This window comes from Callionymus lyra, chromosome 7 (assembly GCF_982586985.1).
Source record: "Callionymus lyra chromosome 7, fCalLyr1.hap1.1, whole genome shotgun sequence".
Lineage (NCBI taxonomy): Eukaryota > Metazoa > Chordata > Actinopteri > Syngnathiformes > Callionymidae > Callionymus > Callionymus lyra.
In genome coordinates, this window is record NC_141824.1 from 4,805,552 (window position 1) to 4,825,617 (window position 20,066).

General features: G+C 38.4%; 1 protein-coding gene across 1 annotated transcript; it reads left to right on the forward strand.

Annotated features, from left to right (window-relative positions):
- Positions 1 to 316: 316 nt before the first annotated feature.
- On the forward strand, positions 317 to 16,364 carry akt2 (AKT serine/threonine kinase 2). Its single transcript, XM_087795235.1, has 14 exons — positions 317 to 585; positions 3,192 to 3,318; positions 3,482 to 3,613; positions 4,180 to 4,291; positions 5,340 to 5,493; positions 7,477 to 7,608; positions 7,666 to 7,731; positions 7,796 to 7,864; positions 8,387 to 8,509; positions 8,732 to 8,860; positions 10,081 to 10,295; positions 13,104 to 13,191; positions 13,283 to 13,385; positions 14,741 to 16,364. The coding sequence occupies exons 2-14, from the start codon at positions 3,273 to 3,275 to the stop codon at positions 14,818 to 14,820; spliced, it is 1,449 nt and encodes a 482-aa protein (XP_087651361.1). The 5' UTR covers positions 317 to 585; positions 3,192 to 3,272; the 3' UTR covers positions 14,821 to 16,364.
- The last annotated feature ends 3,702 nt before the right edge of the window (positions 16,365 to 20,066 follow it).

Genomic DNA, 20,066 nt, shown 5'->3' on the forward strand with positions numbered 1-20,066 from the left:
CATCCTAGGCCAGGTCTTGTAAAAGAGATTTTAATCTCAATGAGACTAACCTGGATAAATAAATAAAGAATAAATACAAATAAATAAAAAAAAGGTAGTTTTGCTACGAAAGATACTCGTAACTTGAGGTGTTTTTTTTTAACGGAGAACCTCATCTTCTCTGCCGGGGTTGAGTCGAGGTCACGCCGCTGGTACTCGATGTACTCTGACGGTTCAGGTGCAGTGGACCCGCGATGCTCTCTGACGTCACTTCCGCCTACGTGAGGGGGGGGGGGGCAGCACGCACGCACGCACTCACGCGCGCACGCACGCACGCACGCAGGAACCACCAGGTTGATGCGCATCCGCACCGCCGAGGAGACGCAGGGACTCGCAGGTCCGGGACTCGTGTTTACAGTCAACAGCGGCGGCAGGAAGAGCTTCTTACGCTCCGGGGATCCGCGTCCGAGGAGCCGCAGCCACCATCCTTGAGAGTCCGACACCTTCTCCAGGAGGACCAGGGAGAAGTCCTGCCACATCTCACCCCGAGCTCGTCCCCCCTAAACACCCTCGGATTATTATCTGATCCTAAAAAAGAACCTCCAGGTGAGACCGAAGCACCGCCACGAGCTAACTATGAGCTAACTAGCGGTTAGCATCGAGACTAGCTTGTTAGCTTCACGATTATTTTTTTTATTTTTTTTTACGAGTTCATGTCACTTTTTCAAAGGGTTAAAAAAGCCCAGAGATGGTTTCGAACGAGCATAGATGTGTGTTTGGATGTTTTTGTGCTTTTAAAATGGTGTCAAGAGGGTCGAGGTGACTGGACGTGGATTATATTGTTTGTTGACTTTGCATCTGTTAGCCTGTTAGCATCTTGTGATGTTTACGTTAGTGCGTACGAGACCCGCCGCTGCAAAACACCGCAAGAAAACACCGGTATCGCGATATTCCTGTAACTATACTTGATCTATATTAAAGAAAAGTATCAATTTAAAAAGGCTTTACATTTATATGTATTTATTATTATTCATGTTTAAAAAAAATGTAAAAAAAAACAACAACAACGTCATAGTCTATTTTTTCATTCATAAATATTGTCAGTACTGGTATTAAAACATATCTATACTCTTAAATGTATACTCACTATTCCTTTATCTTTAACTACTTCAACTTTTGTTGCTCTGTTTTTAGATTTTATTCTTTCAAATGTATATATATTTATTTATATATGTATGTATGTATATATATGTTTATTTTTTACTGTGCACTTTTGTTGGGGGTACAAAGGAAGAATTTCATGGTACCTAGTACCTATGATAATAAACACTTTGAATCTTGAATATTTATCAGAAATAAGTTAACACACAATATAAGTGACAGAGAAATTCTACTTGACTGGACCACATTTCCTTTTTTTTGTGCTTTCAAATCTTATTTTAATTCATCTTGTAGTTATTTTATGGTTTATATTTCAATGAAGTGTGTGTAAAATTAAGGATTATTTTAAAATGAATTTAATATTAACATGTAAATATTCAGAAGTCTTTTTAGATTCAAGATTCAAAGCGTTTATTGTCATAGGTACTACGTACCATGAAATTCTTACTTTGTACCCCCAACAAAAGTGCACAGTAAAAATAAACATATATATATATATATATATATATATATATATATATATATATATATATATATACATATTGCTGGAGGGTTCCACTAATGAACAATTTGTATGAGTTAAAAAGTGAAAAAATAACATCCTAAACATATGTAAAAATACTGTTTTACTATTTACAGATTACAAATTGAAAAGTGTGGACGGTTACAATAAGTTTGTGTTTTTGAGTGATTGTCGAGGGGAAGAAACTGTTTTCATGGCTTGAGGTTCTGGTCCAGATTGATCGTAGTCTTCTGTCGAAGGGATGGTGGGAAAAAAGTCAGTGGCCAGACTCGGCTGTGATCGGACCTGAAAGTCAGGTAATGGAGACATACAGTCTTAGAGAGATGGCAACCTACAGCCCTTTTTTTTCATTGCGTAGCTGTCAAAGCTCCGGCCGCTAGTTAACAACAGTCATTATGTCCTCTAGCTAAAGGAACAAGGAAATCCTGGCGATGACTGGGGACGAGAGGATACAGTGACTCCAGCAGCTTTTTTAAAGCTGATGTTTGGACATATTTTGGTTTGAAAACAAAGGAAAGTAGTTACGACTTCGTCAAGAGTCATGTGGTCTGTAAATACTACAACACCAGAGTCAAGTACTGGACAATACTACACATATATACTTGTTACTACACTATCACAACACCAGAGTCAAGTACTGGACAATACTACACATATATACTTGTTACTGCACTATCACAACACCAGAGTCAAGTACTGGACAATATTACACATATATACTTGTTAATACACTATCACAACACCAGAGTCAAGTACTGGACAATACTACACATATATACTTGTTACTACACTATCACAACACCAGAGTCAAGTACTGGACAATACTACACATACAGTATATACTTGTTACTACACTATCACAACGCCAGAGTCAAGTACTGGACAATACTACACATATATACTTGTTACTACACTATCACAACACCAGAGTCAAGTACTCGACAATACTGCAAATATATCTTTGTTCCTTCTTCCTACAGTATCGCGATACATAGTAAGATTGCCTCTGTGTTGTGATACGTTTGGTTATTGCCAGATTCCATACACACACCCATAAAGTACAGTTAGGATCTATTGTTTGTTTTGTTTTAAAATATGTGTGCGCATAAGATTTGCCAAACTGTTGTTGTCTCATGACGAACCATTACAATGGAGGTCATGTTATGGGTTGTTTTTTGCATTTAAAAGGCCGTTTGTATTTGAGTCTTTGTGGTTATAAATACATTTTAAAATTATTTGATTTCATATCCTAACTAATGTATTTTGCTAGTAACTTTGGTGTTTTATGTTCCAAACCCTTTCATTTCCCTCAAGAGATCCTGTGAAAATCTTGTCAAAGTATTATGTAGAATAAGTTGTTTATTCAGCACCGACCCGGATCACTAAGGATATACCCCTCGCACTAGCTTAGTAAAGAAACATCTGATATTAAAACATTTGTTTCGTGACTCATTCATAGGGTAATGGAGGATCTGTACCATCTGACTACTGTGTTGTTGACGTTCAACGCTGTTATCGTTTCCTACAGCTTTCAAAGGTTGATCCGAGGCTCTGGAAGGACCGCCGTCTCGCAGCCCCTCTTCGAACCCAGACTGTCTTCAGCCTCAGCATGAATGAAGTCAGTGTTGTGAGAGAAGGCTGGCTCCAAAAGAGAGGTACGTCTGAATTTGAGCAAACGCTTTTCAACTTGAATCGAGTCTCCGGCGGGTTTGGTGACCTCCAGCCACGGATGTTTGTCCAGATGATTCTACAGTAATGACATTAAGAAGGTGTTTACCTTTTTTTTCTGTGCTTGATTCTACAATTTGTGCGATCAAGGGGAATATATCAAAACATGGCGGCCTCGCTACTTCATCCTCAAGAGCGACGGATCCTTCATCGGCTACAAGGAGAAGCCAGAAGTAGCGAGCGATCACTGCCTCCCGCCGCTCAACAACTTCTCTGTCGCAGGTGAGTCCAGGTGTTCTCTCAACACACTTTATTCAATTCTTCGGTGAGAAAATTCTCCCTTTTTTTTTTTTTTTGAACTTGTTTATTGTCAATTCACATCAATCATAGATAACATATCCATAATATGTAGTATACATACAACAAGGTACTCCTATTCAAGTCACCCATCAGGTAGATACAAGAAACACAGTAATACAAAGGCAAATCAAAAAGAAAAAAGAATACCAAATAAAAAAACAACAACAACAACTTTTACCTTGAGACAGATTAAGCTAGAGCTAAACATTCAGTTCGACAGTATCTGTATTCAGATGCATCTCAATATACTTTGACCTCTTCAGAACTGAAACAAAAGAAAGGGTGAGGAGGAAGAGAAGTAAAACAAATCCACAAAAACAAATCACAATTGTATTAAAACGCTATTTCAACAGTAATTGCTCACCAACCAACCAGACCGTCATATTGAATGGCCAACTTTTTTCAAACAAAGGGACTTTAAGTTGCAGTTGGGCAGACATTTTTTCCATCTGGTCAACATGCTTTAAATTCTCTTTTTTCTTTTGCAGAATGTCAGCTGATGAAGACGGAGCGACCTCGGCCCAACACGTTCGTCATCCGGTGCCTGCAGTGGACCTCGGTTATCGAGCGCACTTTCCACGTCGACAGCAACGAAGAAAGGTGAGTCTTTTTCTTTAAAGAGCTTCTTTACACGGCGCTCGTGTTCGTGCCGACATCAAGTTGTTGAATGTTTTACTTATTTTAAGTAAATGTGATGTTCAAGGCTCAAGTTTTTTTTTCCTTCTGGTCCAAAGCCGGGGTTATTATTACTTATGATCTGTTACTTAAATTTGTGAAATTGAATTTTATGCTGTTGCATTATGTGTGTGTGGAGTTTAGGGAAATACACGCACACGGTTCAGGACCAGAGGAGAGAAATCTTTTCAGGCTGTTGCTCCTAAGCTTTGGAACAATCTTCTCTCTCTTTGCTCTTGATGATCTACTGACTCCTTTAAGAAACATCTTAAGACGTTTCTATTTGTTCAGGCTTTTCCTTGAATTTCTCGAACTCCTGTGTTGTTCTCAGTATTATCTTGATCTTTAAAGTATGTACTGTTTTGAGTATTGTTTTGATTGTTAAAGCGCTTTGTGACCCTGGTCTCGAAAAGCGCTATATAAATAAATATTACTTACTTACTCACTTACAATTCTTGACAAAAAGAATCCTTGTCAATTTTAAGCTGATAAAATATATTTAAATCAGAAATCCTGACTCGGATCGCAATGAGTTTGAGTGTAAAATTATTGGTCGATCACCACAGATGATAATCAATATTCTCAAAAAAATAAATAAATACATTTAATGTCGTATTATTCATAAACTATAAATTCATTTGACTTCTCAATACCTTTGGAGAAATCATTGTTTTATTCCTTTTTATTCCATTTTCATTATTTATCAATGTGATGATGATCACGCCTAGAGATTAATAAAAACAAGCCGGAGATCGTAAACGAAGACTTAATGTATCAATTATTAAGTTACGTGAGCTGTGGTAATTCTTGCAGCTAAATAAATGAAATGTTTAAAATATAAACCCAGTAACCCATAACTGAGATGACTATAACTCATAAATGAAATCTTCATCAGGTAACTTGAAGAAGACTCTCTTCCACGCGCCGCATCCACTCAATGCGTTGTTGTTGTTGTGTGTTGGTGTTGCTTCAGGGAGGAGTGGATGCGATCGATCCAGTCCGTCGCGAACGGCCTGAAGAGTCAGCAGCAAGACGAGGAACCCATGGAGATCAAGTTTGGTTCCCCGAGCGACAGCAGCGGCGCCGAGGAGATGGAGACGGCCGTGAGCAAGTCTCGCTCCAAAGTGGTCAGTGTCGTAGCAAAGCTCGCTTCGCTTCCTTCTTTCCATTCGACTTTATTTCAAGTGTCTCATCATAACAAGGTTATCTCGAGACACAGTCGAAGTAAGACTATAGTGGAGAAAAGGAAAAAACGGATCCAGAAACTGAAAAATGAGTGTGACTAGGCGAGGAAAAACTTCCTTTTAGAAGGCAGAAACCTGGAGCAGAACCAGACACATTGATGACTCTTGCTGTGGCCGACTAGAAGGAAGGATGGGGGGGGGCAGATGGACGGTTTCATTTGCAAGCGATTACAACCTCTGACCAGACAAGATGTGTTGCTTTGTAAACAAATGCAAACGCTAACTCAGCAAAAACATACGACTACACACACACACACACGTGTGGGAAAGCAGAAATTAGATTTCGGTTCCCGCAGTGTGTTGGAAATAGAATTGCTGTAGTGGTGAGTGATATAAAGATCTTTACGCCATTTCAAGTGAATGTTTGACATTAACTTTTTATTTTTTTTATAAAAAAAACAACCTTTTTTAAGGTAAACAACTGAAATCCCACAGATATGATTCATACTAGGGCTGAACGATTCATCGCCTTTGAGATATAATCGCGATATTCATAAATGCTATTATTTTATCTCAGAGGTTGCGATTTTATTTAACGTTTATTTAATTTCCGAGCCGTCAAAATGAGTTGCTAGCGGCGCTGACACAGCAAGCGACACATTCAGCACCTTTTTACACTAGTTTTTAGTATTTGCAGTGAATATGTTATGTTTGTTTAAAAGTGTAATTAGAGGAACTCAATTTGTTTTATTATTTTATTCTTAATTTGCTTTCATCATAAAAATTACTTAATAACTTTATCTTTTTTTTTTTTACTTCTCTTCCTCCTCTCAAATAGAAATACATTTTAATGTAAAGTTAATTATTTATTGTATTAGATTTCTAAAAAACGCATAAAAAAGAGGACATTGAAAAAATAATCGCATAAATAATCACTTTTTTTTTATTCAACAATCGTTCAGCCCTTATTAATACTAAATATTATTATTATTATATTATAGACGACGAAAGACACTTCTTTATGTTTTTCAACTCAAAGGTAACATGACGATGTACAGATAATTGTGTTCAAAGTTTTCTCCGCATCTGCTTTAGTTAACAAGATGACAAGTAAAAATGATTTAAATTAAACTTGTGAACATCTATTTTCATATCAAGAGAATAAGTGACGCCTGCTTCAGTTCAGAAAGTTCACCAAACGGATGCTTTTATAAGTGAATTTAAATATGTATCAGACATTTTTTCACCTGAGCTTGTCAATGATATCGAGGAATGTTGTTAAATTGTTTATCAAACTCTAGAGTGAACATCTACGTTTGATCCTTAAGTGCTGGTTCTGTGAAGCATTTGTTAACGTGTCGCACAGAAAGAAACACTTTATTCATGTTGATGAACTGTCTGAAGGTGAAAAAAGTCACATTACACATTATTATCACATCTTGATCTTTAAAGTATGTACTTTTTTGAATATTGTTTTGATTGTTTAAGCGCTTTGTGACCCTGGTCTCGAAAAGCGCTATATAAATAAATATTACTTACTTACTTACTTACTATTAGTCTTTTATTATTGACACCTTAAGATATTCATTTCAGACGAGTTAAAAAAATAAATATAAAAATAAACGTGAAAATAAGCGAAACACAAACTCATTTATTGCGTTTAGATCCAAAGGTCGGTCACTTAATATCAGAATCACAAACTTTTATCGCTTGTATTGTAAACACAACCTGGGATTTCTTTTGTGAATAAACCTGAGACGTGAAATCAATCCGAGCTTCTACAAAGGTTGAGAAGTTCTATATGACTGTGTTAAGACGTCGTGCATTTACACGCAGAAGGTTCTGCGTAATGAGAATGATTGACAGCTGGTGTGACGTTCACTGTCCCCTCGAATCATTCTCCGTCTCTCCTCGTCGTCCCAGCAGACCATGAGCGACTTCGACTACCTGAAGCTGCTCGGCAAGGGGACGTTCGGGAAAGTCATTCTGGTCAAAGAGAAGGCTACGGGGATGTATTACGCCATGAAGATCCTCCGCAAGGAAGTCATCATCGCTAAGGTTGGTGTCGCTCACGTCGAGGCGCTCTTTAAGTGACGCGTCCCTCGTGTTCTTCAGGACGAGGTGGCGCACACGGTGACGGAGAGCAGAGTCCTGCAGAACACGCGGCATCCCTTTTTGACGGTGGGTTTTTAAATGTTTTACTCGAGTTACTTTTCTAACGACGACTTTATTTGTTTCTCCGCAGACACTTAAATATGCATTTCAAACACACGACCGGTTATGCTTTGTGATGGAATATGCAAATGGTGGAGAAGTGAGTTGTTTTGGTTGTTTTTATCAATGATTTATTGTTATTTCTGATCAAACAAACTCAACTGTCTAACTCTACATTCATTCACTCATTTTTAACCGCTTTATCCCTTGTGGGGGTCGCGGCGAGACTGTCCCAGTATCATAGGGCGAGAGGCAGGGGACACCCTGGACAGGACGCCAGTCTGTCTCAGGACACACACAAAGACACACAACCATTCACACACACTAACACACACACACTCATATCTATGGACAATTTTCCAAAAGTTCTCAATCATCCTCTGTATGTTTTTGGACTGTGGGAGGAAACCGGAGTGCCCGGAGTAAACCCACACAACACGGGGAGAACATACTAACTCCACACAGAAAGGTCACACGTTGGCTACAGATAAACTCAAATCAAACACCTCAAGTTTCCTCTTGTAACGTCTCCGTCTCTCATCGTTGTCGATCAGTAACATCCGGCCTCGTCCACGAGCAAACGTTTATGCATTTAACGTGTTCATCAAACTCTGCCCGGCAGTTATTTTTCCATTTATCCCGGGACCGAGTGTTCACCGAAGACCGGGCGCGATTCTACGGCGCGGAAATAGTGTCGGCGCTGGAGTACCTGCACTCGCGCAACGTAGTGTACCGGGATTTAAAGGTAAGCGTGGATGTAGAGAAATAAATCCAGAATGTATTCAGCAGCAGTGATTTGCCCGTGGCTGCAAAGTAACCGTCTTTTTGTTTGTTTGTGTGTGTGTGTGTGTGTGTGTGTGTGTGTGTGTGTGTGTGTGTGTGTGTGTGTGTGTGTGTGTGTGTGTGTGTGTGTGTGTGTGTGTGTGTGTGTGTGTGTGTGTGTGTGTGTGTGTGTGTGTGTGTGCAGCTGGAGAATCTCATGTTAGACAAAGACGGCCACATAAAGATCACAGATTTTGGACTCTGTAAAGAGGGGATAACAGACGGTGCCACCATGAAAACCTTCTGTGGAACCCCAGAGTACCTGGCACCTGAGGTACGTCACGAGTATATTGTATGGGAGGATGAGCTTGAAGGTATTTTTCAAAGTTTTTAAAAATCCTAGCCATTAGAATTAACCTTCTCAAAATATATATAATATACTTTATTGAACTGGTTTTTTTTTTTAGGCACGTCGTTATTTTATCATTTAATCATGTAGTTTGTATATTGTATTGTATGTAGAATTTGTTGTTTTATTGAATATTTGCATAATATTATAATCGAATAAAATAAAGTTATTTATTTTCTATAATATATAGTTTTGCAAATGGTATTTAATTTTCCAAAATATTACAAAAATTCTTATCCAAATATTAAATTCAATGTTTGTCATTTGTAGCCTCTTAAATTTAAAATGAAATTGTTATTATAACAGTGTCAACTTTTTTTATATTACTTTTTAACGGCTACTAATTTAAAAATGATGAATTAAGATGAATTTACTTTTGCATTATTGCATTATATTTACGTTTTCAAAAATGCAATTATTTGTCAAGAAAAATGTAATTAAATTATTTAAATAAATACAATAAATTCTAACTTAAATATTTTTTAGGCACGTCGTTATTTTATCATTTAATCATGTAGTTTGTATATTGTACATGTATAATTTGTTGTTTTATTGAATATTTGCATAATATTATAATCGAATAAAATAAAGTTATTTATTTTCTACAATATAGTTTTGCAAATGGTATTTAATTTTCCAAAATATTACAAAAATTCTTATCCAAATATTAAATTCAATGTTTGTCATTTGTAGCCTCTTAAAATTAAAATTAAATTGTTATTATAACAGTGTCAACTTTTTTTATTTTACATTTTAACGGCTACTAATTTAAAAATGATGAATTAAGATGAATTTACTTTTGCATTATTGCATTATATTTACGTTTTAAAAAATGCAATTATTTGTCAAGAAAAATTCAATTAAATTATTTAAATAAATACAATAAATTCTAACTTAAATATAAAAAAATATTAAAATGCCCAGTGACTTTTTTTTTTTATGACATATTTACTGAAATTATTTTAAAAAAATCAAATCAATGGTTGAGCAAAACTCGCCAATACATCTAAACCGTAACTGTGCCTTAAAGTAAACATAGCTTTAAATAAAGTTTCTAACCGTCAACGTTCGGATGTATTCGACACAATACGGGTGTAAAACCTGTTCGAAGATCTTCGGGAACTGATCCCTGATCTGATCTGCAGGTACTAGAAGACAACGACTACGGACGGGCGGTGGACTGGTGGGGCCTCGGCGTGGTCATGTACGAGATGATGTGCGGACGCTTGCCGTTCTACAACCAGGACCACGAGCGTCTCTTCGAGCTCATCCTCATGGAGGAGATCCGTTTCCCCAAGAACCTGGCGCCCGAGGCCAAGGCCCTGCTCGCCGGCCTGTTGAAGAAGGATCCCAAGCTACGGTAGGAGGGACTTGGTCTTTGTGAAAAACATCGGTTCCAACGGTCGCTTCACAAATGTGCCTTTTCTACGTCAACATCAACACATTAGGCAGAAAAAAGGGAAGAAGGAAAAACAGAAGTAAACGCCAACTGTTTTTTTTAAATGGGAAATGAAAAGATGAAAGAGAACAATATCTGTAAAATATTCATAAATGTTCGAAGAAACTTTATTCATTCTTTTGTAAAAATTAGGGAAAATCTTAATTCAGAAAGTTCAATTCTGTGCTGAAGACAAGAAGGAGAATTGAAGAAAATATAATGTATTATTCAAATGTATGTAATATTATATATATTAGAATCTAGAGTCGTCACCACTTGACTCACCTGTTGAAGATTCACCTGAAACCTTCACTTTCACTGTTTATTGAGTTGGTTCTAATTATGTGATTTATTGATTTTATGTGTGATTTGAAAGTCACTTTAACGCGATTAAATATATTAAATGTAAGTAATAAAATAATTATTATTCAGAATTTTTTTTGTTGTAAGGAATCAAGGGTCTAGAAATTCTGGTACACATGTGTCAAAATGTGGTGTTGATGGACAAGAACACACGGATCATTAAGATTAATCCTCAAGATTAGACAGTGTTTCAATCGTAGTCACACTTCCTGTCGAGTTTGTAAATGTTTCAGTTTGAAACTCAAAGTGTCCAAAGATCCGTGATGTGACTTTAAAGCTCCTTCTCTAAACGTTTCATATTGTAAGAGTGTGTTTGATTATTTCTACGAGGCCTTGATGACTGAAAATAATAATGAGGTGTAATATAAACTCTGAACGTTATTCTTTCTGAATACCATTGTATTTTTATTTTGAGTTTTTTTAATGATATACCAGGTTATTGTTAGAATTAACAAACAGAGAATGAAGTCAAATGTATTTATTAGTAAGTAAGTAATTTGTATTAATATAGTGCTTTTCCAGACCAGGGTCACAAAGCGCTTAAACAATAAAAACAATACTCAATAAAGTATATATTTTAAAGGTCAAGATAAAACTGAAAACACAACAGTAGTTCCAGAAAATCAAGGAAAAGCCTGAACAAATAAAAACATCTTAAGATGTTTCTTAAAGGAGTCAGTAGATCCATCAAGAGCAAAGAGGCAGTTTTTATTGTCAAGAATCTGTTGATAAGATACACAACGTGTTACAGGGTCAACTATACCATATACTGCGATAGTGTAGTAACAAGTATATATGTGTAGTATTGTCCAGTACTTGACTCTGGTGTTGTTATAGTGTAGTAACAAGGATATATGTGTAGTATTGTCCAGTACTTGACTCTGGTGTTGTGATAGTGTAGTAACAAGTATATATGTGTAGTATTGTCCAGTACTTGACTATTGTGTTGTGATTGTGTAGTAACAAGTATATATGTGTAGTATTGTCCAGTACTTGACTCTGGTGTTATGATAGTGTAGTAACAAGTATATATGTGTAGTATTGTCCAGTACTTGACTCTGGTGTTATGATAGTGTAGTAACAAGTATATATGTGTAGTATTGTCCAGTACTTGACTATGGTGTTGTGATTGTGTAGTAACAAGTATATATGTGTAGTATTGTCCAGTACTTGACTCTGGTGTTATGATAGTGTAGTAACAAGTATATATGTGTAGTATTGTCCAGTACTTGACTCTGGTGTTATGATAGTGTAGTAACAAGTATATATGTGTAGTATTGTCCAGTACTTGACTCTGGTGTTGTGATAGTGTAGTAACAAGTATATGTGTAGTATTGTCCAGTACTTGACTCTGGTGTTGTGATAGTGTAGTAACAAGTATATATGTGTAGTATTGTCCAGTACTTGACTCTGGTGTTGTGATAGTGTAGTAACAAGTATATATGTGTAGTATTGTCCAGTACTTGACTCTGGTGTTTTGATAGTGTAGTAACAAGGATATATGTGTAGTATTGTCCAGTACTTGACTCTGGTGTTGTGATAGTGTAGTAACACGTATATATGTGTAGTATTGTCGAGTACTTGACTCTGGTGTTGTGATAGTTTAGTAACAAGTATATATGTGTAGTATTGTCCAGTACTTGACTCTGGTGTTGTGATAGTGTAGTAACAAGTATATATGTGTAGTATTGTCCAGTACTTGACTCTGGTGTTGTGATAGTGTAGTAACAAGTATATATGTGTAGTATTGTCCAGAACATGTTGTAGTATTTACAGACCACATGACTCTTCATTTGTTTTCAAACCAAAATATGTCCCATCATCAGCTTCAAAAACTCCTGGAGTCACCGTATCCTCTCGTCCTCAGCCATAACTTGGATTAGAGACGTATTTTCTGCTCACATCTAGTGGCCAAAAGTTTAATTGCAACACAAACATAAACAAATGCTGTTAATATATCCATGTTATTGTTGTTATTATTGTCTTTTTTATTTTATACACACTCAATTTAAATGAAGTAAATAATAATCAAATGTAAAAATGAAGATACAGAGTTGTTGAATATCAATCACATCCCTTTCTAAACGTCTTGAGACCTCGTTCAGTTCTTCGTCTGCGTCGCTCGTTCGGTGTAGTCGGCGAACCTCGTCGCTGTTGACCTCTGACCCCGAGGTTCACGAGCGAAGACGTCACTCACGGCGGTTCTGTTCTGGACGCGCCGTTTCAGGAGCAGCGAGGGCGTCACACGGAAAATTCAGGAAATAAGACAACAACACAATTAATTTCCGTCTCGTGGATGTTTTAATGACGGTGTTTACGCCGCCGCGCGTCTAAAAAAAGCGTCTAATGGTGTTGTTTTGCTCGCAGGCTCGGAGGTGGACCCGACGACGCCAAAGAAGTGATGAGCCACAAGTTCTTCACCTCCATTAACTGGCAGGATGTTCTGGAAAAGAAGGTGACACACGCCGCACAATTGGCCCATAATGTGGCCCGTCCTGGAGACGAGATGTTCCGGAAGGTAATGAAGGCTCGCTCTGCTCCCTCAGCTCGTGCCGCCCTTCAAGCCCCAGGTCACGTCTGAGACGGACACGCGTTACTTCGACGACGAGTTCACGGCACAATCCATCACCATCACCCCTCCGGACAAGTGTGAGTGGAACCACACACACATGTTCCTGCTCTGGAGCTTAAAGTCCAGTATTTCACCGAAAAATACATGTTTTTAGTTGTTTACTATTCAAAGTCTCACTCTATAATGGTGAAGATTATTGTCCGAGGTCAGAAACGTGCAGAATCGGACTCAAATTATACTTTATACTTTCTTTTAGTGTCGAAATTTCGTTGCTTGACAACCGTTAAAAAAGCACAGCAGAGAGATGTATATATAAAAAGTTAAATGTCAATAGTAGTCGAGTGAGAAAACAGTAATAAATGAGATAATAATAATAAATTAAAATGAATCTTAATGTTGCTTATAGTGATTGATTTGTGTCTTTTTTAAACACATGGAAAAGAAAGGAAGAAATAAAAGTTGACATCGTTTGATGATCTACTGACTCCTTCAAGAAACATCTGAAGACGTTTTTATTTGTTCAGGCTTTTCCTTGATTTTCTGGAACTCCTGTTGTGTTATCAGTTTTATCTTGACCTTTAAAGTATATACTTTATTGAATATTGTTTTGATTGTTTAAGCGATTTGTGACCCTGGTCTGGAGAAGCGCTATATAAATAAGAATTACTTACTTACTTACTTAAATACATACATCGCTTTTTTTAAATTGACTTACTTAATACTTTTTTAAAGCCATTAATGTTGTGGGAAGAAAATAATTCTGCCAACCTTGTGAAAACCTTTAGCTGTGTCTCAAGTCACATACTTGCGTACTTAAAGTTAGTGTTTTTAGTGCATAAGTGCGTCTCAATTCTTAGTATGTAAATGTAGGGCTCCTTACACACTAGATTGTCACTAAAACACACACAAAACTATGGATCAATGGACACTTTCTAAACGAAACGACTCCATCTTAGTGACGTTGTAAACGGAAGTTACATCATATATATATATATATATATGTATATGTATATATATATAAATATACTTACAGGTGTATTTTCAGCAGCAGTACGAGGACGACACGTCTTCGCTGCAGAAACCGTTGTAAATATTTCACCAATATTTCTCATATTTCTTGAAACCAAACGTGCTGCCAGCAGGTGTCGCTAGTGTTCCTACAGCTGGTTGAAATCATCCTTAAATAGTAGTAGAAGAAGAAGCTGTCGCGTCATTTCCTGTTAGTGTGTAGCAGCAGAGTTTGATTTGAGACATACTATCTGTGGAGGATTAGTTACTAGTTAGTACGTACACTAACCTGATGATACTAACCAGTGCACTAAGAGAAGTGTGTGATTTGAGACGCAGCACAGGTGTGTGTTTGACCTCCGACCCCACGTATCTCAGGTCATCAAAGTGCTGACGACGTCTTTTCCATTTTTTTTTCCCACAGACGACAGTCTAGACCCGGAAGATTCCGATCAACGCACGCACTTCCCTCAGTTCTCTTATTCCGCCAGCATACGAGAATGAAGCGACACATGACCCACAAAAACACACACAAACACAAACACACAGCAGGAAAAAAATCAAACAAAAAAAACATCATCGTCACATCAGCAATCAAGACCATAAGTGTGAACACGTGGGCTCTGAACGACGGACCTCAGAAGTGTGTGTGTGTGTGTGTGTGTGAGAGAGTGTGTGTGTGTGTGTGTGTGTGTGTGTGTGTGTGTGTGGACAGACCGGCAGCTTTTGTCTCTGTTCATCCTCTCAGGCTTGAGTCCCCCTGCTGGGCACTCTGCTGCACTACACTGGGCACCACAGCAAGGCCTTGACACTTTTCAAAAACCAGGTAATGCCAGCAAGTATCACCTGTTTACCAGCTGCACACACCTGGACCCACACCTGGACCACCACCCACACCTGGACCAAGACCTAGACCACCACCTAGATTACCAGGTACACCTGGACCACAACCTACACCTGGACCACCACCTCCACCCGGACATCTGCCCGGACCTGGACCACCACCTACACCTAGACCAACACCCACACCTGGACCACCACCTACACCTGGACCAACACCCACACCTGGACCAACATCTTCACCTGGACCACCACCCACACCTGGACCAACACCTACAACACCACCTACACCTAGACCACCACCCGGACCTGGACCAACACCCGCACCTGGATCACCACCCACACCTGGACCACAACCCGGACCTGGACCACCACCTACACCTGGACCTACACTTACACCTGGACCTACACCTAGACCCACACCAACACTTAGACGCACACCAAGACCACCGCCCACATGTGGACCAACACCCAGACCTCCACCCACACTAGACCTTCTGGACGAGCTCTGAGCGAAGACAAAAATGGGGGAAAAAAATCTTACTTTTCGATGATTGTCGTGGTTTTCAACGCGAAGCCATATTTTCATCTTTAGTCATGCTTTTATTTTGAAGAAGTGCTCTTTCTGGAACTTGCTGTTACAAATCAGGGGGGTCCCTCCAGCCGTGGGGGGGGTTCGAGGGAGGTTTGCTGTCTCCGTGTTTGTCCGTGTGTGGATGAATGTTCAGCGTTTGATTCATTCATGTGTTCGTGTCATCTTCGCTCCAGAGACCCGCTGGCAACACTACGCTCTCCTCAGAGGGAACCTCGAGACCCTCGAGCTGCTCCGAGACCCTCGAGCTGCTCCGAGACCCTCGAGCTGCTCCGAGACCCTCGAGTCGAGGTCAACATTTCAAGGAGGCCGGTGACTCGCGTCCCGTCACAACCTCTTTTTTTTTTTTTTAAACTCTTTGAATGTCACTCGTATTTAAAGAAACACTTCTGATGATTCCATGTTCGATGTTAGCCGTAGATCCATAGATTCTTCGTGACGTATTTAAAAAAGTCGCTCGTATCGACGCGAGCGCGGCTGGAAAAAACTTCCCCAGAAACACATCATCATCACATCGTGTTCGTTTTCTAATTTTGTCCATCGATTTCTACTTTCTTTTTGTAAACGTGTTTGAATATACGCTTTAAAATATATGGATTAAAAGTTTTCCAAATGATTCTTTTTTTTTCACTTTTACTTTCTTTCCGGGAGGATTTCACTGCTTTGACCCTTGATTGACACCCGTGATTGACACCTGTCAATCACGGGTGTCAATCAGCTTCCTCTCGGGAACCATCACGTCATGTTTTTGTTTTTGTGAGACTGACTTGTGACGTTTCCGTGTTCAGGGTCGACGGCGAAGAGTCGTCGGAGGTTTACGTTGATTTATCATCAGAACATTGAAGTGATTCTATTGTTTATTTATTTCAATAATATTTGAATTCTATCATTTCTATGTGAAAAGGTTTCATTTGATTTGATTAAATACTTACATTTTTAACTATCCTTTTTTATTTAGATGAATTTAAAGTGTAGGTAAATGTTATCACCTCATTGGTTGAAAGTTTGATCCAGTAGCTCGGTGATCTATTGGTGATGTCTGCTGACACTGTTATACCAACATCTATATGTTGAATTTTAAAAGGTTATTAATGATATTATTATGTGTGTTATATAATAATCATATACATATTTAACTTTATGCGCAAAAAAAAGAATTTTGAAAATAGTCTGTTACAATTTTTTCACTAATTAATCAATTTAATTATTAAACATTATTCTTTTGTAACATATACATATATTTTTTAAACAATATCCTGTATTGAAATATTTTTCATTAGGTAATTGAATTCAATAATAAGTTTTTTTTGGTATTTTTTACACAAAGAGTTTGATTTTCTAATTTCCAAAATTAGAAAATTCTAAATTCATTCATTTTTAATTCATTGCTTTTTTTAAAAATGTTGGTACAATAGAAACTCCAGACAATACCAATAGAGTACCGAGCAGTTTGATCCGACGTCAATTCAGCGTTTTTTCAACTATTTATCAAATGAAACCCTTTCAATTGACAAACTATTACTTCAAAATAAAACAAATGAAACATTTTATTATAGAACTTGTTAAATCCAATGATTCCAAAAAAGAATTCAATGCTTAAAAATAACATTTTAATGTCAATATTCTGATGGCACTGACTTTAAAAAAAAAAAATCTGGGTTAAGGTTTTTAAAAAATGAAAGTTTCTGGATCATCACTCGCTGGAACCACACCCCTGACCCCGCCCCTGACCCCGCCCCCCTCACAGATGATGATCCGCACTGTGGACTTGCCTTCATCTCCACCACGAGAGGTCGCTGCTGCTGAACTTTCACAAAAGACGGTTGTGAAGCCATAAACACTGAACCTCTGCTGCTTTCTTCAGCTTCACGTCGTGCAGATCTCCTGTCAGCGAACATGGGCGCGAGAAAGTGCCTCACTATCGTGTACATACCAAAAAAGAAACAAAAACAAGAATGCAACATGAGACGCCCGCAGCTTCGTAGACTTTGATTTGCAGCTTTCGGTCTTTGCTTTGCTTTTCTCTGTAGACGTGATCAACGAATGTCGCACCCGAGGTGTCACTTTCTTTTACGCTGTCGAGGCTGGATATGGCGGTGAAAAAAGCAATCGGAAAAAAAGGGGGAAATATGGTCCTGTTTGGAACGTTCGACCCCCATTTGCAAGACTTTACAATGTAACGAGCGACTCCTGCTACGATACGTAGCTTATAACGTTTGCAACTATAATGTGCCAGTAAAACCTTTTCTTACTGAAACTCCAGCGTCTTTGTTTTCGTGGGGATTTAAGAACTTTGGGAGATTCTTCATGAACCGTGGTCGCCAACGTTCATGAGTGAAGGACTGTTACCTGCTAGTGATGTGTCGGTGAAGCTTCATGAAACAGTGTCATGTTGTTCAGAGGTCAGAAGGTGGCTCCATCAGTTTACAAATGATGTTTCATTAGAACAGTTGTTCAAAACAAAGGAAAATAGTGCAGAGACGCCATCTAGTGGACTCTGAAGATAATGACACTGTTTCATGAAGCTTCATCGACACATCACTACCATCTAGTGGACTCTGAAGATAATGACACTGTTTCATGAAGCTTCATCAACACATCACTACCATCTAGTGGACTCTGAAGATAATGAAACTGCTTCATGAAGCTTCATCAACACATCACTACCATCTAGTGGACTCTGAAGATAATGACACTGTTTCATGAAGCTTCATCAACACATCACTACCATCTAGTGGACTATGAAGATAATGACACTGCTTCATGAAGCTTCATCGACACATCACTACCATCTAGTGGACTCTGAAGATAATGAGACTGTTTCATGAAGCTTCATCGACACATCACTACCATCTAGTGGACTCTGAAGATAATGACACTGTTTCATGAAGCTTCATCAACACATCACTACCATCTAGTGGACTCTGAAGATAATGACACTGTTTCATGAAGCTTCATCAACACATCACTACCATCTAGTGGACTCTGAAGATAATGACACTGCTTCATGAAGCTTCATCGACACATCACTACCATCTAGTGGACTCTGAAGATAATTACACTGCTTCATGAAGCTTCATCGACACATCACTACCATCTAGTGGACTCTGAAGATAATGACACTGTTTCATGAAGCTTCATCACCACATCACTACCATCTAGTGGACTCTGAAGATAATGACACTGTTTCATGAAGCTTCATCGACACATCACTACCATCTAGTGGACTCTGAAGATAATGACACTGCTTCATGAAGCTTCATCGACACATCACTACCATCTAGTGGACTCTGAAGATAATGACACTGTTTCATGAAGCTTCATCGACACATCACTACCATCTAGTGGACTCTGAAGATAATGACACTGTTTCATGAAGCTTCATCAACACATCACTACCATCTAGTGGACTCTGAAGATAATGACACTGTTTCATGAAGCTTCATCAACACATCACTACCATCTAGTGGACTCTGAAGATAATGACACTGTTTCATGAAGCTTCATCAACACATCACTACCATCTAGTGGACTCTGAAGATAATGACACTGTTTCATGAAGCTTCATCGACACATCACTACCATCTAGTGGACTCTGAAGATAATGACACTGTTTCATGAAGCTTCATCGACACATCACTACCATCTAGTGGACTCTGAAGATAATTACACTGTTTCATGAAGCTTCATCGACACATCAATACCATCTAGTGGACTCTGAAGATAATGACACTGTTTCATGAAGCTTCATCGACACATTACTACCATCTAGTGGACTCTGAAGATAATGACACTGCTTCATGAAGCTTCATCGACACATCACTACCATCTAGTGGACTCTGAAGATAATGACACTGTTTCATGAAGCTTCATCGACACATCACTACCATCTAGTGGAATCTGAAGATAATGACACTGTTTCATGAAGCTTCATCAACACATCACTACCATCTAGTGGACTCTGAAGATAATGACACTGTTTCATGAAGCTTCATCGACACATCACTACCATCTAGTGGACTCTGAAGATAATGAGACTGTTTCATGAAGCTTCATCGACACATCACTACCATCTAGTGGACTCTGAAGATAATGACACTGTTTCATGAAGCATCATCAACACATCACTACCATCTAGTGGGCTCTGAAGATAATATCACTGTTTCATGAAGCTTCATCGACACATCACTACCATCTAGTGGACTCTGAAGATAATGACACTGTTTCATGAAGCTTCATCAACACATAACTACCATCTAGTGGAATCTGAAGATAATGACACTGTTTCATGAAGCTTCATCAACACATCACTACCATC

Bases quoted from the DNA above. Each gene is read 5' to 3' on its own strand.
- akt2 (XM_087795235.1), top strand. From the start codon at position 3,273: ATGAATGAAGTCAGTGTTGTGAGAGAAGGCTGGCTCCAAAAGAGAG. The intron at 7,865-8,386 runs GTGAGTTGTTTT...TCTGCCCGGCAG, and splicing joins AATATGCAAATGGTGGAGAA to TTATTTTTCCATTTATCCCG. The intron at 13,386-14,740 runs GTGAGTGGAACC...TTTTTCCCACAG, and splicing joins CATCACCCCTCCGGACAAGT to ACGACAGTCTAGACCCGGAA.